Source organism: Schistocerca cancellata, chromosome 2 (assembly GCF_023864275.1).
Source record: "Schistocerca cancellata isolate TAMUIC-IGC-003103 chromosome 2, iqSchCanc2.1, whole genome shotgun sequence".
NCBI classification, from domain to species: Eukaryota; Metazoa; Arthropoda; class Insecta; order Orthoptera; family Acrididae; genus Schistocerca; species Schistocerca cancellata.
Genome location: NC_064627.1, coordinates 589,633,523 through 589,658,310, shown reverse-complemented (window position 1 = coordinate 589,658,310; position 24,788 = coordinate 589,633,523). Strand labels below are relative to the sequence as shown.

The 24,788-nt window shown below is 40.6% G+C and overlaps 1 protein-coding gene across 1 annotated transcript in view; it reads right to left on the bottom strand.

Annotated features, from left to right (window-relative positions):
- LOC126162220 (cyclin-D1-binding protein 1 homolog) overlaps positions 1–24,788 on the bottom strand; it is a 99,180-nt gene that overhangs the window by 26,361 nt on the left and 48,031 nt on the right. Inside the window, exon 4 of the mRNA XM_049918567.1 lies at positions 9,857–10,004. Within this exon, the coding sequence (XP_049774524.1) occupies positions 9,857–10,004 (148 nt within the window). The remainder of the gene's footprint in view (positions 1–9,856; positions 10,005–24,788) is intronic.

Here is a 24,788-nt window from a genome sequence, read left to right as displayed (position 1 = left end):
GCATCATTAATGTCATGGAAGAATGCTGAGGCTCTTCTGTATCATCCTCATCATCAGTTTCTTCCTCGTCCAGTTTCTTCCTGTGATGCACATTGAACTATCTCAGTGATAGTCAGGGGTTCTGTAGTGACAAGGTTTTTATCAATGTCACTTGAAAATCCCTTTGGGAATGGAGAATTGTACATTTCAATATGTGCTCAAGAAAGTGGCTCCTCATATTATGAAGCTGAACACTCTCCTCAGAAATGCTACATTCGCAAAAGACAGACTTACTGTAATACTACAATTTCTAGCTACTCTAGTTACAGTACCGGTACAGCATTAATGCTGCAGTGCACATTGACGAAAATAATGCCAGAAATGTTTGAAGCTATTTATAATGCACTGAAGGAGGAATATTTGAAGGCAAATAAATTTAATGCTACTACAGTCATGCACCCTCCCACCACCACCTACTCCAGTCCTATAACCCGGAAAGTGTACACGATCAAAGACAGAGCCACACGTGAAAGCACCCACGTGATTTACCAACTGACCTGCCTACACTGTGAAGCTTTCTATGAGGGAATGACCAGCAACAAAATGTCCATTCACATGAACAGACACAGGCAGACAGTGTTTGTTGGCAATGAGGATCACCCCGTGGCTAAACATGCCTTGGTGCACGGCCAGCACATCTTGGCACAGTGTTACACTGTCCGGGTTATCTGGATACTTACCACTAACACCAACCTATCAGAACTCCGGAGATGGGAACTTGCCCTTCAATATATCCTCTCTTCCCGTTACCCACCAGGCCTCAACCACCGCTAATTTCAAGTTGCTGCCGCTCATACCTCACCTGTCATTCAACAACATCTTTGCCTCTGTACTTCTGCCTCGACTGTCATCTCTGCCCAAACTCTTTGCCTTTACATGTCTGCTTGTGTCTGTATATGTGCAGATGGATACGTGTGAGTGTGCGCGAGTGTGTACCTGTCCCTTTTCCCCCCCCCTAAGGTAAGTCTTTCCGCTCCTGGGATTGGAATGACTCCATACCCTCTCCATTAAAACCCACATCCTTTTGTCTTTCCCTCTCCTTCCCTCTTTCCTGATGAAGCAACTGTGGGTTGCGAAAGCTTGAATTTTGTGTGTGTGTGTGTGTGTGTGTGTGTTTGTTAGTGTCTCTATCAACATACCAATGCTTTCGTTTGGTAAGTTACATCATCTTTGTTTTTAGATATATTTTTCCCACGTGGAATATATAAAGTGAGAAAAATGTATAAGTGAAAAACGTAAAAATGAAGTTTAACTGTATTCAGTTCTTGTTCAGATCTGGCCATGATCAGCTGAAATCTGTTAATATACATGGTTAATGTTTGAGATTAGATGTGGTTCAAACACTGATATGTGTAATACTGCTGTAATACAGTTTAAAAAAGTAAATGTACATAATTCTGAAGAATTTGGAATTCTATTGTAAGAAGATTTCTATGGAGTACTGATCTGTGAGAAAGTTCTTTGAGATCAAATGAAATTTTTATATGCCCCTTCTCACAAGAATTCATACAAAGATCTCTGGATTATTCGCATTATGCTCTTGAGGTCATGTTAACTTTGTTTCACTATAGTTGAGTGAAAGTGATTTTTCAGATATTTTTTCCAAAGTTACCAAACTTTACATCCCTTCTGGATGAAGAAATATAAAATTAATGGAGAAATATGCATTAAAGCGACAGTAAATAGTCAGAGGTAATCTATTTGACTGAAGTGACACTTAAGCAGCAACAATACTAATATTGCTGGACGTTAATAATTATGACAGATGCAATATTAATATGGATTTTCATCACATTCATGAAAGCACTACGAGTAATAATGTCTTACAATATCTTGAAACCACAGCACTCCTTAAAACTTATAATGCAGATTAATTGAATTTATACTTTGTGAATTAATGACAGACTATTTCAAAACTGAAAATAAATGGAGCAGAGATAATTAGCAGTGCCGAACACTATGGTTACATATATAGCTACATTTATAGCAGCGTATACTGAACGTAAATGTGTCACCCAAATGCTACACTCATTTGCAAATCTAACAACAGCAAACATGGAAGAGAATTTCGATTATTGTAAAAATCAGTGAGCCAAATTAAATCGTATTTTGAAAAAGAGAGAGAGAGAGAGAGAGAGAGAGAGAGAGACATTATTTTGAAGGTTGCTGAAATAAAGAGCAATATTTCAAATTAAATGGCTGAAAAATACACAGAAATTATATAAATGATAAAATTATTCAATATCAATGTCAGAAGATGAAGTGGTAAAAATATATCAAACCCTTTTGTACTTTTGAAATACTTGACTATTATTAACAACTGTTCTCCATTCAAAAGTTGGTTTGAACACTACTACATTTGACTAGTCGAGGTGGTATGCCCTTACATTCCTCCAGCCTTTGAACTGACTTACCCACTCAGCTACATGGGGTGTTTATTACAGAGTCTTAACCATATACACAAATAATCGCTGTAGATGAAAGTAACGATAAATGAAAAATCAAAACAAAAAAATCCTAGAACAACCTGAAGCTTGAACCCCAAACCTTTGAATTCATAGCCTGACATAGCCACAACACTGAAAAACTAATGCAATCCATTCATAAACGGTGTGCTCCCTCAGGATCCCACGTTAAATTTTTTTCCCTCACTTTAAATATATTTCATTTTTGAGGCTTTCTGATATAGCCTATTGGCAGCCACAACACAATGAGAATTCTTGTAATGAATTAATAAGTATTAATGCCTTCTGTTGTAAAATTAAGTATTCAACGAACTGCAGACAAGATCTTAAAAGACCTTATTGTCACATCATACAAAAAATAAAGCTTAAATGGGCAAAACATCACTCGATAATTGTTTTGGTAACATATCCTACAGGCAAAGAAAATTGTGTGTGTGTGTGTGTGTGTGTGTGTGTGTGTGTGTGTGTGTGTGAGAGAGAGAGAGAGAGAGAGAGAGAGAGAGAGAGAGAGAGAGAGAGAGAGAAGCAATCTCTATACTATCTGGATGTCAAACACCAGCTGTCTGAATGCTCCAAAGATGCTCATATTTCATTTCTCGGCCAAGTACAACATAGCTGCAACAAAATGTCACTAGAGAAAAGCCTTTCAATTCGGTCTATTGCATCACATTTCAAAGACAGAAATAAGTAAAGAACTCTATATCACACACAAACTAGTAGATTTTGTTTTTAACTACAACCCGGCGGACTAAATAGAGTACAGGAATTTGCAAGGACGCCAAAGTTCCATGCTTTGAGATCAGAGATCTACAACCAGGTAGTATAGAGAGCATTGGTTTGGTATGACCTATAATGATGGCTAATAACAATTACTCTATATACATTATGCTTCAGAAATTGGTGACACTAAAGAGAACATGTTGACATACATGCAAGTTCCTCTGAAATCTCAGTTTCTCTATTATACTGAATGGCTGACTTATTATTTATGCAAAAATAGAACCCGGTGCAGGAATCTTTTCAGTGCCATTTAAGAAATGGACAGTGATTGAGCTTCATCAACAAAAGGATTTGCTACAGTAAAGATTCATATGGGAATGGAAACTATTTATGCTAGTCCACTGATGTGAGCAATGTGCAGCAGCGGTTCACAATATGATTAAATGAAAAAGCTGGAGAACTAGAATTTCTTAACACAGCAAAGAACGGGACAACTTTTGACAGTAACTGATAGCTTTCACAATAGAATAATTGATGAAGTGATTCTGCAGAACAGATGTACCACACAACAATCAACAGCTTCCCATTCCAGAATTTTACACAGATGCGCAAGCCTGAAATTAAACTCAAAGTCCATCAATAACTTCAGTTTTCTTACAATACAGAAGAGAAACTTTTCTTCACAACTTTGTTACTGGAGATCATTCTAGGGTGCATTGTACAATGCAGACAACCTATCAGTGTGTATAAAATCGAAACAAAGACTAGCCACGAAAGTAATAGCTCAGAAGCGTTTCTCATATCAATTTTCAGAAACTAGAGTAATCTACATCTACATCTACATCCATACTCCGCAAGCCACCTGACGGTGTGTGGCGGAGGGTACCTTGAGTACCTCTATCGGTTCTCCCTTCTATTCCAGTCTCGTATTGTTTGTGGAAAGAAGGATTGTCGGTATGCCTCTGTGTGGGCTCTAATCTCTCTGATTTTATCCTCATGGTCTCTTCGCGAGATATACGTAGGAGGGAGCAATATACTGCTCGACTCTTCGGTGAAGGTATGTTCTCGAAACTTTGACAAAAGCCCGTACCGAGCTACTGGGTATCTCTCCTGCAGAGTCTTCCACTGGAGTTTATCTATCATCTCCGTAATGCTTTCGCAATTACTAAATGATCCTGTAACGAAGCGCACTGCTCTCCGTTGGATCTTCTCTATATCTTCAATCAACCCTATCTGGTACGGATCCCACACTGCTGAGCAGTACTCAAGCAGTGGGCGAACGAGCGTACTGTAACCTACTTCCTTTGTTTTCGGATTGCATTTCCTTAGGATTCTTCCAATGAATCTCAGTCTGGCATCTGCTTTACCGACGATCAACATTATATCAACATTCCATTTTAAATCACTCCTAATGCGTACTCCCAGATAATTTATGGTATTAACTGCTTCCAGTTGCTGACCTGCTATTTTGTAGCTAAATGATAAAGGATCTATCTTTCTGTGTATTTGCAGCACATTACACTTGTCTACACTGAGATTCAATTGCCATTCCCTGCACCATGCGTCAATTCGCTGCAGATCCTCCTGCATTTCAGTACAATTTTCCATTGTTACAACCTCTCGATACATCACAGCATCATCTGCAAAAAGCCTCAGTGAACTTCCGATGTCATCCACCGGGTCATTTATGTATATTGTGAATAGCAACGGTCCTATGACACTCCCCTGCGGCACACCTGAAATCACTCTTACTACGGAAGACTTCTCTCCATTGAGAATGACATGCTGCGTCCTGTTATCTAGGAACTCCTCAAGCCAATCACACAATTGGTCTGATAGTCCATATGCTCTCACTTTGTTCATTAAACGACTGTGGGGAACTGTATCAAACACCTTGCGGAAGTCAAGAAACACAGCATCTACCTGGGAACCCGTGTCTACGGCCCTCTGAGTCTCGTGGACGAATAGGACGAGCTGGGTTTCACATGACCGTCTTTTTCGAAACCCATGCTGATTCCTACAGAGTAGATTTCTAGTCTCCAGAAAAGTCATTATACTCGAACACAATACGTGCTCCAAAATTCTACAACTGATCGACGTTAGAGATATAGGTCTATAGTTCTGCACATCTGTTCGATGTCCGTTCTTGAAAACGGGGACGACCTGTGCCCTTTTCCAATCCTTTGGAACGCTACGCTCTTCTAGAGACCTACGGTACACTGCTGCAAGAAGGGGGGCAAGTTCATTCGCGTACTCTGTGTAAAATTGAACTGGTATCCCATCAGGTCCAGAGGCCTTTCCTCTTTTGAGCGATTTTAATTGTTTCTCTATCCCTCTGTCGTCTATTTCGATATCTACCATTTTGTCATCTGTGCGACAATCTAGAGAAGGAACTACAGTGCAATCTTCCTCTGTGAAACAACTTTGGAAAAAGACATTTAGTATTTCGGCCTTTAGTCTGTCATCCTCTGTTTCAGTACAATTTTGGTCACAGAGTGTCTGGACATTTTGTTTTGATCCACCTACCGCTTTGACATAAGACCAAAATTGCTTAGGATTTTCTGCCAAGTCAGTACATAGAACTTTACTTTCGAATTCATTGAACGCCTCTCGCATAGCCCTCCTCACGCTACATTTCGCTTCGCGTAATTTTTGTTTGTCTGCAAGGCTTTGGCTATGTTTATGTTTGCCGTGAAGTTCCCTTTGCTTCCGCAGCAGTTTTCTAACTCGGTTGTTGAACCACGGTGGCTCTTTTCCATCTCTTACGATCTTGCTTGGCACATACTCATCTAACGCATAATGTACGACGGTTTTGAACTTTGTCCACTGATCCTCAACACTATCTGTACTTGAGACAAAACTTTTGTGTTGAGCCAACAGGTACTCTGAAATCTGCTTTTTGTCACTTTTTCTAAACAGAAAAATCTTCCTACCCTTTTTAATATTCCTATTTACGGCTGAAATCATCGATGCCGTAACCGCTTTATGATCGCTGATTCCCTGTTCTGCGTTAACTTTTTCAAATAGTTCGGGTCTGTTTGTCACCAGAAGGTCTAATATGTTATCGCCACGAGTCGGTTCTCTGTTTAACTGCTCAAGGTAGTTTTCAGATAAAGCACTTACAAAAATTTCACTGGATTCTTTGTCCCTGCCACCCGTTATGAACGTCTGAGTCTCCCAGTCTATATCCGGCAAATTAAAATCTCCACCCAGAACTATAACATGGTGGGGAAATCTACTCGAAATATTTTCCAAATTATCCTTCAGGTGCTCAGCCACAACAGCTGCTGAGCCAGGAGGCCTATAGAGACATCCAATTACCATGTCTGAGCCTGCTTTAACCGTGACCTTCACCCAAATCATTTCACATTTCGGATCTCCGTCAATTTCCTTCAATACTATTGCACTTCTTATCGCTATAAACACGCCTCCCCCTTCACTGTCCAGCCTGTCTCTGCGGTATACATTCCAATCTGAGTTTAGGATTTCATTACTGTTTACGTCTGGTTTCAGCCAACTTTCTGTCCCTAGTACTATATGGGCGTTGTGACCGTTTATTAATGAGAGCAGTTCTGGGACCTCTCTGTAGACGCTCCTGCAGTTTACTATTAGCACATTAATATTGTTATTCCCTGTTGCACCTTGCCGCGTCTCAGGGCCTAGGGAGGGGATTCTCTAACCTAAAAAACCCCCATGTGCACTCCACACGTACTCCGCTACCCTTGTAGCCGCTTCCGGCGTGTAGTGCACGCCTGACCTATTCAGGGGGACCCTACATTTCTCCACCCGATAGCGGAGGTCGAGAAATTTGCACCCCAGATCTCCGCAGAATCGTCTGAGCCTCTGGTTTAAGCCTTCCACTCGGCTCCAAACCAGAGGACCGCGATCGGTTCTGGGAACGATACTACAAATAGTTAGCTCTGATTCTACCCCGCAAGCGAGGCTTTCCGCCTTCACCAATTCCGCCAACCGCCTGTACGAACTGAGGATGACCTCTGAACCCAGACGGCAGGAGTCATTGGTGCCGACATGAGCAATAATTTGCAGTCGGGTGCACCCAGTGCTCTCTATCGCCGCCGGTAGGGCCTCCTCCACATCTCGGATGAGACCCCCCGGCAAGCAGACAGAGTGAACACTGGCCTTCTTCCCCGACCTTCCCGCTATTTCCCTATGGGGCTCCATCACCCGCCTAACGTTGGAGCTCCCAATAACTAATAAACCCCTCCCCCCGTGTGCCTGCTCGGACCTTGCTGAAGGAGCAGCCACATTTCCACTCACAGGCAGAGCGGGCGATGCCACACGGCCAGCCTCCACATTGACCCTCCGCCTCGTGCGCCGCGAACACCGCTAAACCCGCCACTCCCCTCGGGGAGAGGGTGGCCCAACCGCGCCCGGTACCCGCGAAGATGTCTCGACAGCAGGGAGAGTGGGTGAAGCATGTAACACCTGGGGTGTACCTTGCGACGCACCAGACTCCCCACTGCCGCTACACTCCGAGGCAGCAGCCTGAAGACGGCTGACCGCAGCCATCAACACGCTCAGCTGTTCGCGAACAGTGGCCAGCTCCTCCTGCGTCCGTACACAGCAGTCACACATCCTATCCATCCTAAGGAATCAATTTACTGAAGAGAGTTAATCAACCATTAACTAGACTGTTAATTCACTAAAGGCGGCTGTTTATTCACTAAACTGTGGTTGCTAGCCACTTCTTGTAAAAAACAATGAAAATAGCAGTACCTGTCTCTGGCCTGTATTGAAAACAAACACTAGCACTACTGGCACTATGGTTGACTAAAGGGACTCTGACTGTATTCAAAACAAACACGAAATCTATGGAACACTATTAATAGCACCCGACAATTAAAGCTTCCTAAAAGCAAATACACACGGATGAAGAAGTGACAAGTAAGAAAAATACACTTAATACTTAAATTATGGTAGCTTGCTGCACAGCAGACGTGAAGCAGACGGCAGTTACGACGACACAGCAATCATATTGAAAAATTAGCCAGGTGCAAGTAGGACAAGTGCTCTAAAGATTTTGCACAAAGTTAATTAGATATATAGACAGTTCACTCATTTTGGGAGTTGAGAAACTCGATGATTTATACATTTCTGCCTCTTTATCGACACTGACACTTGTGAGATATTGGTCGTGGGAGTTCCAAAAAAATTTTAATTTGAAGTCAGATAACAAATGATTTGTTTTTTGTGTGATTTAATTACAAATTAACACTTTTTGAATTTTTATTTCCCTTGTGCTGCTTAATCTTGCTTCTGGCAAAATTTCATGATTCCAGGTAAACAGAAATTATGCTACAGGTTTTGATGAATAAGTTTGTGAGTATCAAAATATGTGGCTTATAAATGGCTGTACTTTCGATTGCACTGACTTAGCAGCTTCAATTTTTTACACTGTGAAGGGATCATAGACCTTAGATGTGATAAATTTCAACTTGATGCGTCTACCTGTTCTAGAGAACAAGGGTTTTTAACAGTCGGACAACAAAATGATCCTACAGTGTTCTATTTTTACCGATTATGGTACAGAAATCTAAAAGTAAAAGTATTCCTTTAATGAGAATATTTTGGAAGGGAAAAAAATTGTTTCATTCATAAACTATTCTCACCCAACGTAACAGTGGCCTTGGAGGCATAGCTTATCATTTAGTCCTCGTGGTTTTATCACAAGCAGAATCTACATCTACATGGATACTCTGCAAATCACATTTAAGTGCCTGGCAGAGGGTTCATCGAACCACCTTCACAATTCTCTATTACTGCAATCATGTATGGCGCGCGGAAAGAACGAACACCTTTATCTTTCTGTACGAGCTCTGATTTCCCTTATTTTATCATGGTGCTCGTTTCTCCCTATGTAGGTCAATCAACAAAATATTTTTGCATTCGGAGGAGAAAGTAGGTGATTGGAATTTCGTGAGAAGATTCCGTCCCAACGAAAAACGCCTTTCTTTTAATGATTTCCAGCCCAAATCCTGTATCATTTCAGTGACACACTCTCCCATATTTCACGATAATATAAAATGTGCTGCCCTTCTTTGAACTTTTTCGGTGTACTCCATCAGTCCTATCCGGTAAGGATCCCACCACACTGCACAGCAGTATTCTAAAAGAGGATGGACAAGTGTAGTGTAAACAGTCTCCTTAGTAGATCTGTTACATTTTCTGTGTCCTGCCAATAAAACGCAGTCTTTGGTTAGCCTTACCCACAACATTTTCTGTGTGTTCCTTCCAATTTCAGTTGTTCGTAATTGTAATTCCTTGGTATTTAGTTGAATTTATGGCCTTTATATTTGACTGATTTATCGCATAACCATAGTTTAATGGATTCCTTTTAGCACTCATTTGGATGACCTCACCCTTTTCGTTATTTAGGGTCAACTGCCAATTTTCGCACCATTCTGATATCTTTTCTAAATCGTTTTGCGATTTGTTTTGATCTTCTAATGACTTTATCAAATACAGTGGAAGAAAACATATTTCAAAACCCTCTCTAGATTGTCCTGCTAAACATTGAAATCTGGTGGTCAAATGTACAAGATAATCAACAGATGGCATGATGTGTCAATTCTACATGAATATTTTGCAATAACTGCCAAATTCATACTTACACCTTCAATTTCTTGCAAGGCATCAAGCAACAGCAGCTCTTCTCTGGTAAGAAGTTGACAAACAGCACCTTTGTTGTCTCTTGGAAGATTTTCTACTTCTCCACAAGCCTCCCATATCCAACCCACTAGTTTCAAACGGTCTTTCTGACTGAAAATAGAACAAATTCAAGGAAATATAACGATTATAGTTATTTATTTCCTTTGTGTTCAGAGCATTTCTTTTTCTGGATACAAGTGAATAGCCCCTCTCCCTGCACTTATATATATATATGGGGTGAGGGAGGCAAAGGAGTGGGGGGAGGGGGACAGGAGCAGAGAGAGAGAGAGAGAGAGAGAGAGAGAGAGAGAGAGAGAGAGTCATACTAAGAAAGGTAGAGATTGTATGAGACACAAATTAGCAGTTGGAATAACTTTCCTCATCAATACAGACAACACTTCAAGGTGGTGAAGCTACAAGTCTAGGGACAGCAGGAGGAACTAACACTTCAATAAATATAAATGGGTAATGTGAGGAAGAATATTATAGAAACAAATTAACAATTTTTATGGAAGCAAGCATTTTCCAGTAATGTAAAAAAAAAAAAACAATAACTTTAAGATTAATACAGTACCCAGGCACACTTGCAAAGAACAGAACAAGTATTGCCACCTCAACTGTACGCTCCATTAAATTTTTTGCTATGTCAACTTTCCAACATTGGCACTTAAGCATACGAACTATTGCAAAATGGCTATAAATATTTGCATCAGAATTTCCCAACAAATAATGACATTAGTTTCCCACATACAAGCAGTAAAAAATTACCAAAACCATTGCACCATTAAAACATAATAATTATTTAGGCAATAATTAAAAGTACTAATACTTTCAGCTACAACAGTGTTACCAAAGATATATCCAGAAAAAGATACAGGGCTATTACAACTGATTGAAGCGATTTCATAAATTCACTGTAGCTCCATTCATTGACATATGGTTACAACACATAACAGATACGTAGAAAAACTCATAAGGTTTTGTTCGGCTGAAGCTGCACTTCAGGTTTCTGCCGCCAGAGCGCTCGAGAGTGCAGTGAGACAAAGTGGCGACAGGAGCCGAGAAAGCATACGCCGTGCTTGAAATGCACTCACATCAGTCAGTCATAACAGTGCAATGACACTTCAGGATGAAGTTCAACAAAGATCCACCAACTGCTAACTCCATTCGGCGGTGGTATGCGCAGTTTGAAGCTTCTGGATGTCTCTGTTAGGGGAAATCAACGGGTTGGCCTGCAGTGAGCGAAGAAATGGTTGAACGCGTGCGGGCAAGTTTCACGCGTAGCCCGCGGAAGTCGACGAATAAAGCAAGCAGGGAGCTAAACGTACCACAGCCGACGGTTTGGAAAATCTTACGGAAAAGGCTAAAGCAGAAGCCTTACCGTTTACAATTGCTACAAGCCCTGACACCCGATGACAAAGTCAAACGCTTTGAATTTTCAGCGCGGTTGCAACAGCTCATGGAAGAGGATGCATTCAGTGCGAAACTTGTTTTCAGTGATGAAGCAACATTTTTTCTTAATGGTGAAGTGACCAGACACAATGTGCGAATCTGGGCGGTAGAGAATCCTCACGCATTCATGCAGCAAATTCGCAATTCACCAAAAGTTAACGTGTTTTGTGCAATCTCACGGTTTAAAGTTTACGGCCCCTTTTTCTTCTGCGAAAAAAAAACGTTACAGGACACGTGTATCTGGACATGATGGAAAATTGGCTCATGCCACAAATGGAGACCGACAGCGCCGACTTCATCTTTCAACAGGATGGTGCTCCACCGCACTTCCATCATGATGTTCGGCATTTCTTAAACAGGAGATTGGAAAACCGATGGATCGGTCGTGGTGGAGATCATGATCAGCAATTCAGGTCATGGCCTCCACGCTCTCCTGACATAACCCCATGTGATTTCTTTCTGTGGGGTTATGTGAAAGATTCAGTGTTTAAACCTCCTCTACCAAGAAACGTGCCAGAACTGAGAGCTCGCATCAACGATGCTTTCGAACTCATTGATGGGGACATGCTGCGCCGAGTGTGGGAGGAACTTGATTATCGGCTTGATGTCTGCCGAATCACTAAAGGGGCACATATCGAACATTTGTGAATGCCTAAAAAAACTTTTTGAGTTTTTGTATGTGTGTGCAAAGCATTGTGAAAATATCTCAAATAATAAAGTTATTGTAGAGCTGTGAAATCGCTTCAATCATTTTTAATAACCCTGTACTTAAAATATACCGTGGCACCAACTCTGACTGCAGTAGCTGCTAGGTGAATAGAGCACCACAGTAGTTGTAATTGCAGTCACCAGTGCCAAGCCCAGATAAAAGATAAGGGTACAGAGAGCAGCCAGAAAACATATTGAGGCAACCTCTATGACTAACAACACTAGTTAAAAACACAGGATGACTTAGATACAAGAAAAAAATTAATATCAGAGCTCCAGCAGATCGGAAATGTAGTGACACCAGCCAATATTACTGTGGAAACCAAGTCACTGGTATAATATATGGTACCACTTCTGAGCAGAGCTGGTGTCTCTCTCTCTCTCTCTCTCTCTCTCTCTCTCTCTCTCCCCCCCCTCGGCACATGCGAGCGAGGGGGTGTGTGTGTGTGTGTGTGTGTGTGTGTGTGTGTGTGTGTGTGTGTGTGTGTCCAGGGAACATTAGATGACAAAGGGGAAGCTTCTTTGTAGCTGCTACTTGAAGGTGGTGGGAGGAATGGGGTGAGTGTGAGGAATTAGCTCGGGAAATCTGTTTGTGAAGGCCTTTGTGAGGCCTTCAGCATACTGGGTAAGGGAGTTATCGACACTGGATTGGAACAACTCAACCATATCATTTGCCCATGTTTAGATTACCTCTCATGTTGCCCTGAAATGAGGGACATCCCACCCAAGACACTTCCCACACCTCCCAAAGCGGTGTTCCGTCACCCATCCAACCTACACACATCCTAGTCCATCCCTATACAACTCCCAGTTCCAACCTCTTTCCACAGGGATCATATCCCTGTGACAGAACAAGGTGCAACAACCTGTCCAGTCCACCTACCCAGCACCTCCTACCCCAGTCCTGTGAGAGGCCTATCCAATCCCATCAGAGGCCGGGTTCCCTGTGAAAGCAACCACGTCATATACCATCTCTGGTACAAATGCTGCACAGCTTTTCATGTTGGTATGACCACCAAGCAGTTGTCCACCAGAATGAATGACCAATGCCAAACTGCTGTCAAGAACATAGTTGACCACCCAGGGGTACAATATGCAGCTGAACACAACACGCTCACTTTCACTTCGCTGCTTGTGCTTCACAACCCAAGCCATCTGGATCCTCCCCTCCACCACCAACTATGCAGATGGAAGTCATCCTTACAATACATCCTCCATTCCTGTAATCATACTGGCCTCAATCGCAGCTCAGCCGCTGTCAACGCACCCTTCGCCCAATAGTTTCCCCTTCCTCCATCCTGTCACGCAGTCCCTATTCATGTCCCCACTTCGCCTTCAACACATGCCAAAAGTGCTGCTTCCACCCAGCCGCTACAATCATGCCAGCCCCCTGCTCCCATTCCTTACCAGCAAATTGGCCTCTCACTGAGCTGTTAGCCACCCACCCCTATTCCCTCTCCCTGCCTCCCACCACCCACCACCCTTCCCCTCTACCTACCCCCACCTGAAACTACAAGCTATGCTTTTAATCTTTCAGTCAAAAGGCCTTCTTCTGAAGTAGAAAATGTGCACACACAAAAGCTTGTGAGAATCTGTTTGTGTTTTCACTTCAGAAGATGACCTTTTGGCTGAAAGCTTAAATGTATAGCAGTCTTCTTTTTTTATGCCTATCTGCAACTCAACGTCTTCTCTACATGTGAGTAGCAATCTATCATTTTTCATAATATGATTGTTTCATCCTGGACTTCCCATTGTTGGGACCTTATACAACTGAAAACAGTCTTTTTTTTTTTAACACGCATACCAGGCAATGAATATACCTTCGTTAACTAGGCTTGACTGGGAATATTTTAATCAATCAAATACAGAAATAATCCTTAGAGTGTTATCTTTAGTTACCAATATTCACTTTTCCACATAATCACCAGCCAATTGGATACATTTCTGCCAACGATGAACAAGTTTTCAAAAGCCATCACGGAAGAAGTTGACACACTGTTTCCGCAACCACAGTCTCACAGTTCTCTCAACGTCTTCATCAGAAGCATAATGATGTTCCCACAAATCGTCTTTTGTTATTGTGAACAGATGGAAGCCAGATGGTGCTAAATCTGGACTGTATGGAGGATGCCGTACAGTGGTGAGATTCAGTCTCTGAAGTTCTGCTGTGGTGGCACATGAAGTGTGTGGCCAGGCAAAGCACTAATGTGACCCACATGTTCTTGCGAAACGTGGATCGCGCTTGCAATTTCTCTCTAAATGATAATGACGATCATTCTGAATCAATTTGTCAACATTTTGCTTGTGAACTCTGTGATTGCTGTCACAGGATGTCCAACTCTTTGTTTGTCACGCAGGTCAGATGTTCCCACCTCAACATCTTTAAACTTACTTGCCCAATGATGCACAGTACTCTCGTCAACACAATCACCATAAACTGCTTTCATTCTCTGATGAATCTCCTTTGGGGGGCGACACCTTCTGCTGCCAAGAATTCAATGACTGCAAGTTGCTTAAATCACATTGACTGACCATCTGCGCAGAGTTCCATACTTTACACTGTAACAACACAACTGTTCAATGCTAAGGCTTCCCGCCAACTGGAGCTTTAGAGAAGAGGCTACAGAACATGCCAGTACCTGCTGCATACCAATGCTGGCCACTGTTGGAGAGTTACGAAGATGGAGGCATTACGTTTCAGTCAAACCTCGTAGTTCAACAAACAGACTATGGGAAAGACGATTTCAGCCAAAGAAGAAAAGTTGAGATTTAAGAACAAGGTGAAATACTGGATCGACAGGAAACTGAAGAACTCTTTTATAAAACCAACTAAAATGGCCCAATGTGTGTCATAAATAAATTCTCTAGCACCAAGTCTAGGTGCAGAATATTTCCTTCCTGCTGTCTTTCTCAAAACGTGCCTAAATTCCTTTCAACATCTCCAGGTGACTTCCTTCCAGCCTCTGTGAATTCCATATCTCATGGACAATGGATCTTTCTCAAAAGCTATATAGCACTTCCATCTGCAACCACTTAGAAGAAGCACTCTGTTAACCTATGCCATTTTCCATAAAGAGGTACAAGCATGAGACCTCCCAAGATTCCGACTGTGTGTCCTTTTTTTGCTGGTGGAGATTGGTTCCTTAGCCATAAGTGGGAGCACTTATTTTGCCAATCACTTGTGTGGACATAGGGAACATCTTGGCCCATTACTGCAGTAGTGCAGGGATCATAATATACAACAGTCATGTATGCATCCCAAAGTCCATATTTTATATAGCGTAATATTACTAAAAATTATGATTTTCAATCTTCATATTGTATTATATGAGGATAAGTGATACCAACCTATTCATAAATGCAACACACTGATGAGGAATAATACAACTGTCTTCAAAAGATATAAATCTACTGAATTCTTCACTTTTTCGTAAATTAAAGATGGACTGAGAGTAATCGATCAGCATCTAATTGACTGCGTGAGAAGGAGGGCCTTAGAAGTTGGTTCTAGTGCAACATAACAGAGTTTCAGCTACTATACAAAATGGCTTGGAATTTTCTCTTTCCCTACTGATCTTTTTACTTATGTTTACTTTATACGCTATTTTCATGTGAATCAAGTTTATATATTTGGTTTCTCTTTTAGAAAATAATCCCCAGCATTACTAACATTAACTGGAGGTCACAATCACCTACTATTCACTGTGACACAATAGGTTTTGCGGGGTATAGTGTGGTATTATGCATCGATACCACCCTAGAGGAGTCTTAATGTTGGCAACGAAATTGCAAGTTTCATGCTGATAGCAGACAAACATAATGGAGCACACCCTCTGAGCCACACCTACAGCGGCTCGGTACCACAAGTGCCCTGCCACTGCAACATAGCGTGGCTGGTGCCATCCAGATGGTCCACTTGTGCTCAGAACCACTTTGCTACATGATGCTATGCAGACGTCACATAGTAGCAGCTCTGACACCATTGTTTGTGGTTCAGTTCAGAGCCTCTTCCTTCTTGAAACTGTGATCACTGGACTCTGTTTCTTGCTGTATTATTTGTAATGCGCATTTGTATGTTCAGAGAAATACAAGTTAAGTAAATCTTCTGTTTACTGTGTTAACTTATTTGTTAATCATTTCTGCTCCTGTCCAGCTTTCCTACAACAACAGTTGCCGCATCATCCTGTAGCCCACCTCTCATTACCATTGTGTACTAAATCTAACACAACAGATAGTAACCATTAATTAATGCTGTAAAGCCTGATATGACACTACTGTTCAATGGACTATTCAACACTTTCTTGCAAAAGCATTCTGAAATAACTGAAGTTTCACAGCCACCGTGCAAAGCCAAAATACATCTTGCAATTTGTTTCACTCAGAAAACAATGTTTTGATTAATATTAATTACTTAAAACACTTATACAGATGAATCAACTATTTACAAAATACTTTCCCCTGGAAAATCTGAATTTCAGATTTGTCATCTCGAAGACTAAACATACCAATCTTTTGAGACATACTTTACACATACTTTATATGTGTGCATACCCCATCAATCCTGGAAGTTTTAAGACTGAATCAGTAAAAAACAGAAAAATGTTAAGATGGGGATTTTAATGCTTCAGGTTTTCTACATTCCACATCCCCATCCCCACTAGAGTAAAACACGTCGACTGTTCATGCAACCATGTGAAACTGTCTGAAGTGCCCTTCGGTATGTTGTCCAATTTGTGAGTCACACTGGTTCAAATGTTGGTTATGTTGTCAAAGTGTTGACCCTTATGTCAATTTCTGCACTGTCATTTTGTGGTAAGTCTGTGTTTATATCACTGTCTCATTACCCATGACGATTTTTTTGAGAAAGGAATCGTCCACTTTTTGCATTTCAGTTGAATCACAGCACGTGTCCACTGGTCATTGCTTTTCCTCATTTCACTACCCACTGATGGCCCTTAAAAAATTGCATCTGTCTGCTGAAAAATGTCAATAGGTACATGTATATCACAGTAGATAAGAAAGTTTCACACATTAATCTTATTACACAACACACTCCTCTTCGTGTCTTATCATATGCCTGAAATTACTTTCAATATCTCAAGTTGTCTGTTGGACATGGTGGGTGTTAAGAATAGTTCGCTCTCACTGTATCGTTTGAACTCCACTTACAGGCAGAAGTGAACGATCTACACACAATACATTTTCTCAAGACTGGAGATGGACAAAGTTCTTTTTCCAAGTTTAAAGAAAAATTCAGCATATGTTAGTTGCAGTACTGAATGATCTAACAAGGACCAAATGTAAACTCACAGCAGATCATATTTTTGTGTTGGAAACTATTTAAATTTTATTTGGTGTGTTACTTGATTTTGAAATATCACAACAGCTATGTCCATAAATGAAGAAATACACAGTTCACCACATAACTTATGAATGACACAAAAAGATGCAAAAGAATCATTTTTTCTTTTTTTTTTTTTTTTTACTGAATAGTATCTTTAAAATCATGTGAAGCCGCCAGACTGGACACTACATTCTAGTTGTGCTGGCACTGATACACCTTGACTAGTGGGCTAAACAGCATTCTCTGTGTGCATTTCCAGTTCATTGCACAGGACGTCAGCACACAGACTACCTGCTTTCTTTGTGGTCACACACTCAGAAGCAGCTTTCTCAGTTGGTTCAGTGTTGATCTCCTTATTCCATATTGCAGTCAGAGACCAGTGACTCATTTAATTATTTGTCATACTGGAATGACCTGTTATATGACTGCTTCCACACTCACTAGCTGTAGCTTATAAATTCTGCTTGTCAGCTGTTGAAGTGGAGTACCTCTATGCTATGTAGTGGTTGCTTGCAACCACCACTATCATCGTTTCCTACCCTAGCATATCACCACTAGTAGCAGTACAACATATTCTCCACCTCGCTCCGTACAGTGGCTTGTGGAGTATGTATGTAGACGTAGATCTGTGCAGGTAAGAGCCAAGTCATTTTTGGTGCACTCTACACACAGCTACAATAACCAGGCAAATTTTCAGTGGAAGAGGGTTCTCTCTTAGCGTTATATGGAAAGGTGCAGACTTTGCAGTATTGGAACTGCACATATTAATTCAACTGCAGAGACTTGCATTCTACATTGGGATTCATTAAAAACTGATAAACTATACTTAGCAACAATACTGACTAGATTTCATAAGGAGACAGAGCATCAACAGACACAAAGCATATTAGACGCACCCCTGGGCATGAACCTCGGAGAGAGGATTGGGCGTGCTACAGGGCATGAGCCACGGACAAAAAAGATATGTACCCACCACAGCAGGCATCTGGGAGGAGGTACGTATGTATGTGCTTGACCATAGATAGTCAATTCACCAGAGCAACAGATAATGAATGATGATGATGATTGGTTTGTTGGGCGCTCAACTGCGCTGTCATTAGTGCCCATATAATGTTCCAATCTTTACACAGTCCAATTTTAGCTACGTTCACAAATGATGATGATGATGATGATGATGATGGATGAGGATGATGAAGTGGACAACACAAACATCCAGCCCCCAGATAATGAAATCATGGTATTTGCCAATATGTTGTACCCAAGGGAAATAGAAATCTGATCATTCCAATTTAAATAATTTACAATTACAACTAAAATACAACATTCATTGTTTTTTATTAATAATGGTAATGGCGTAAAAGGGTCATTTTAGTTTATGAGGTCTCTTATGTGCCTTACAAAGGGATCAGAAACTGTTTCTACTCCTCGGCATAGACACTATTTCTCCTCATACAGCGTCACCACTTTATAATTTTCCTAGTTTTATTTTCTCCTCCTTTTGACCTTGGCTATCACTATCTATGGTTCATTAATCATTTTCATCTTGTTATTTCATTTCCTTCAACTCCTGTATACAATACTTCATTTTCCTATTTCCTACTAATCTCCAAATAAAGGAAACGTCTGAATGATTCAAAAGCAAGAGGTCAAACAGTAATTTTACATGTGCATGCCTGTTGACAGTATTTTGTTTCATTATCTGCCGAGTAGATGTTACTCTCCTCTTGGAAATACAGTAGAACCTCACTAATTTTCCCCCTATGGGATTGGGAGCATGATTGGAAAGCAAAAAATGTCAGATTGTCAGTGGAATGCTGCTTTTAGTGACCCATAACATCACAATATGGTACAGCACAACTTTAATTCTCAGCTGGATATACTGTCTGCAATATTGTTCCACGTTAAAATGGTAACAAACGGAAAAGAAAACACCAACACACTAAAACATCTATGGTGTAAATACATTGGGATACATGAAAGAATGTAAATTTTTAATTGTTTGTATCTCTCCTCCTCATGATTTACAGAAAATAAACCTAACAACACTATACAACTTATGATACAGAAACAATGTTATCTCAGTAATTTCAATTTTTTTTAAATGTTCATTTGTTAATATTTTTTCTTTTTTTTTTTTAATAACTTCTCATTTCGGACATCTCCACAGTGCGACAGTTTATGGAGAAGCTCCATCTTTTATGTGCTGGAAGAACAATATAAGTTGTACTCAAATAGTACTCAATACAGTGTTTATTACAAGTTTTGACTGGGGGAGGAAAATCCTACATCTATTAAGATTCCTTCTACAAAAATTTTATATAACGAAGATGATGCCTTATCACTGCAACACGGTCAGAAGCAATTTATTTATCAAGTAAGAGGAAGGCCACAGAAGTAGATTCCAGAGCTGTCACTATTAAGAAGAATCGAGGTAAAGCAATAACTTCCAGGGACATTACTTTACAAGACATTAATGAGAATTGGTAGTGTTACAGATGAATGTAACATTAGCAACGGTACAGTCTGCCGCCCTCCCCACATATCTTCAAAGACTTAACATTATTTATTTTGAAAAAAGTCACATCACACCCACTTCACATCTTACACCAAAGTATAATGTTCAGTAATGCATGTACTGTAAAATACATCTGCATTGTACAGTAAGATACTGTTACTGTGAGTGAAAGTTTAACGACTGTACATATCTTATTACACCACTGCACTGACACAGCTGACTTACACTTAACTGTCTAAAACATGAGAAATTATACAGTAAGAATGTTCTGTTCAAATAAGGCATGTAATGTTCTTTTGCTTAGCAGACAACCACATTGATTTTACCACGATGTTCTGCCATTTCTTAATCCAAAAAATGTCTCTTGGGGTAGATGTACTGAAACGCTATTTCAAATGCATTTTTAGCATCTGTATGTTACACGAGGGGCATTTGAAAAGTCTGTGCAAAAATAAAAACTACTTACGTATTTCGGGTAAACCTTTTTTATTTTTCGACTTAGTCTCCTTTTAGATTTATACACTTCTACATCTACACCTACATTTATACTCAGCTAGCCACCCAATGGCGTGTGGCGGAGGGCACTTTACGTGCCACTGTCATTACCTCCCTTTTCTGTTCCAGTCGCATATGGTTCGCAGGAAGAACGACTGCTGGAAAGCCTCCGTGCGCGCTCGAATCTCTCTAATTTTACATTCATGATCTCCTCGGGAGGTATAAGTAGGGGAAAGCAATATATTCGATACCTCATCCAGAAACGCACCCCCTCGAAACCTGGACAGCAAGCTACACCGCGATGCAGAGTGCCTCTCTTGCAGAGTCTGCCACTTCAGTTTGCTAAACATCTCCACAACGCTATCATGCTTACCAAATAACCCTGTGATGAAACGCACCGGTCTTCTTTGGATCTTCTCGATCTCCTCCATAGACCCGACCTGGTATGGATCCCACACTGATGAGCAATACTCAAGTATAGGTCGAACGAGTGTTTTTGTAAGCCACCTCCTTTGTTGATGGACTACATTTTCTAAGGACTCCCCCAATGAATCTCAACCTGGTACCCGCCTTACCAACAATTAATTTTATACGATCATTCCACTTCAAAACGTTCCACACGCATACTCCCAGATATTTTACAGAAGTAACTGCTACCAGTGTTTGTTCCGCTATCATACAATCATACAATAAAGGATCCTTCTTTCTATGTATTTACAATACATTACATTTGTCCAAAACTTCGTCCACAGCTGTTCTAATGTGTTGAACCATTCCGAATAATAGAAATTGTCCAAGTCTGTAAAATAGATATTGCTGCAATCACCACCTCATTTGAATTAAATCTTTGTCCTGCCAGACATTTATTCACATTGGGGAATGAATAGTAGTCCGAGGGAGCCAAGTCTGGAGAATAGGGGGGATGTGAAACGAATTGGAATTTTATTTCCATTAATTTTGTAGCCACAGCTGCTGAGGGCTGAGGTGTGTACAGGTGCATTGTCGTAATGGAGAAGGACTTTTTTGTGGTCCAATTGCCAGCGTTTTTCTTGCAGCTCAGTTTTCAAACAGTCCAATAACTATGAATAATATGCACCTGTAATAGTTTTACCCTTTTCCAGATAGTTGATGAGCATTATCCCTTGCGAATCCCAAAAGACAGTTGCCATAACCTTTCTGGCCGAAGGACTGGTCTTTGCCTTTTTTTGTGCAGATTCTCCCTTGGTATCCATTGTTTATATTGCTGTTTGGTCTCAGGAGTATAGTAATATATCCATGTTTCATCGACAGTGATGAAACGATGATTAAAGTCCTGCGGATTCTTCCTAAACAGCTGCAAACCATCCTTGAATCACTTCACGATTCCGTATTTTGGTCAAGCGTGAGCAATCACGGAACCCATCTCGCGGACAGCTTTCTCATGTCCAAATGTTTATGCAAAATCTCATGTACCCATTCAACCGAGATGCCCACAGCATTAGCAACTGCATGTACCTTAACTCTTCTGTCATCCATCACCATATCATGGATTTTAGCAATGATTTCTGGAATCGTAACCTCCACAGGGCGCCCAGAATGCTCAGCATCACTTGTGCCCATATGGCCACACCGAAAATTTTGAAACCACTTATAAATTGTGCAAATCGAAGGTGCAGAGTCACCATAATGTTTATCAAGTTTCTCTTTAGTCTCCTGAGGCATTTTGCCTTTTAAAGTAATGTTTAATCACCACACAAAATTCTTCTTCGTCCATTTTTTTTTTACAGTCACTCGACTTCCTTGATTCACACGAATGTCAAACACAAAGAAATAGACCAATATGGCTGAAACTTGGTGTGTGTTCTTTCCAAAGATGCTACTAACTAAACATGACCTTGATACATGCCGGTGGTGCCATCTCTCGGACTCTGCACGGACTTTTCAAACGCCCCTCGTTCTAGAGCCATTGGTTCATTGTCCTCATTGTCTTTCTTATTCTCATTTGTTGTTCGAGTTACAGTGTCAATAATTTAATTGCCAGTTAGTTTTTCTTCATTATGCAGTCAACGTCAGCTGTAACGATTCACTCACTTCCCATCACTGGGCTCAACAACTGGTTGTAAAGTTTGCAAATCCCTCAGAATCACCGAAGTTTTTGTGTGTTGCCTTTCACCACTTTTTGCATAGGTTGTTTCATCATGATTCTCTTCACTCATGTCTTTTGATGTTTTATTCTTATTTCATTCATTTTTGGCCACAGTTTGCACTAAGATTTTTCAAGTGTCAATGCTAGCATTTCTCCTCAAGCTTCAGCAATAGTATAGATTAAGCCTTACATATTTATCGATTTCATCCTTCCAATAAGCTGCTGCCTTCTTGTGTCCTCTCTAAAATTGATCCAATGAATTTTCAATAATATCACCTCTTCATCCATTCAATGACTACCTAATCTAAGTGTTGAATTAGATATATTATGTTGGCCAGAAGAAATATCTATTTCACCTTTTTAAATTTCATCTTCAGATAGATGATATGTCATATTGTTGAGCAATAAAACCCATACTCTCCTCTAACCTTTTATTCTACTCCTTCGCGTACGACTACATTCCAGTCCCCCATGTCTATTAGATTTTCATATCCCTTTACGTACTGTATTGCCTTTCATTATCCTTTTATACTTTCTCTCTCTCTCTCTCTCTCTCTCTCTCTTTCTCTCTCTTTATCTTCAACTTATGAACTATCATTGTTGATGTTGGTTTGCTGTCAACTCTGATGAGAACAACCTTCTCACTGAACTGTTCACAGCCCCACATTCTCTGCCCTACCTTCCTATTCATAACGAATCTTTCTCCCATTATACCATTTTCTGCTGATGTTGATATTAACCTATACTCATATGATCAGAAATCCTCGTCTTCTTTCCATTTCACCCATACTATATCTACATTGTGCATTTGCATTTAACTTTTTGGATTTTCTAGCTTCCCTATTGGTAACAAATCTAGCAGCTGACCTCTAATTACTTCGATGTCTTCTTTCAATCTACCTGGTGAAGATCCCAAACACTCAAGCAGTACTCAAGAATAGGTCTTCTTTACAGATGAATCACACTTTCCTAAAATTCTCCCAATAAACCAAAGTTGAACATTCGCCTTCCCTACCACAATCCTCACATGCTTGTTCCATTTCGTATCATTACACAATGTTACACCCAGATATTTAAACAATGTGACTGTGTGAAGCATGACACTATTAATGCTGTATCTGAACATTATGGATTTGTTTTTCTTACTCATCTACATTAACTTACATTTTCTTCTACATTAGGAGCCAGCTGCCATTCACCACACCAGATGGAAATTTTATATCAATCTATGGTCACTTATCTTCAACAACTTCCTGTACATCACAGCATCATCAGCGAACAACCACAGATGACTGTCCATCCTGTCTGCCAGGTCATTTATGTAAACAGAAAATAGCAACGGTCCTATCACACTTCCTTGGGGCACTTCCGATGCTACCGCTGTCTCCCATGAAAACTCACCATCGAGGACAATATACTGGGTTCTATTACTTAAGAAGTCTTCGAGCCAGTCACATATCTGGGAGCCTGTTCCGTATGCATGTAACTTCATTAACAGTCTGCAGTGGCGTACTGTAACAAATGCTTTTCAGAAATCTAGACATACGTATCTGCCTGTTGCCCTTCATCCATAGTTCACAGTGTATCATATGAGAAAAGAGCAAACTTCGTTTTCACACAAGTCTTGCAGATCTGTGGACATTAGCTTTTCTGTCTCTCGGAAATTTATTACATTCGAACTCAGAATATGCTCTAGAATTCTGCAGCAAACCAATGTTAAGGATATTTGTCTGCAATTTTGCTGGTCAATCCTTTTACCCTTCTTATATACAGGAGTCACCTGCACTTTTTTCCAGTTGGTTGGCACTTTGCACTGGTCGAGAGACTCGCGGTAAGTGCAAAGAAAGTAAGGTGCCCATGACAGAGTACTCTTCGTAAAACTGCACCTGGTGACTTATTTGTTTTCAATTCTTCCAGTTGTTTTTCCATGCCAGGGATGCTTATTACTATGTGATCCATATGGGACTCTGTGCGATGATCAAATGATGGTACATTTGTAAGATTCTGCCGCATGAATGATTTCTTAAACGTGAAATTTGAAACTTCAGCCTTTCTTTTGCTACCTTCTACTGGCAAACGACACTAGTTAACGAGTGATTTGATGGAATCTTTGGACCCAGATATTTTACATAGGACCAGAACTTTTTTGGAATGTCCACTAGATCTTCAGCCAAGGTGTGACAGTGATAGCTGTTGTATCTTTGTGCAATGATCTTTTCACAGACGCACAAATCTCTACTATCTTTGTCCGTCGTC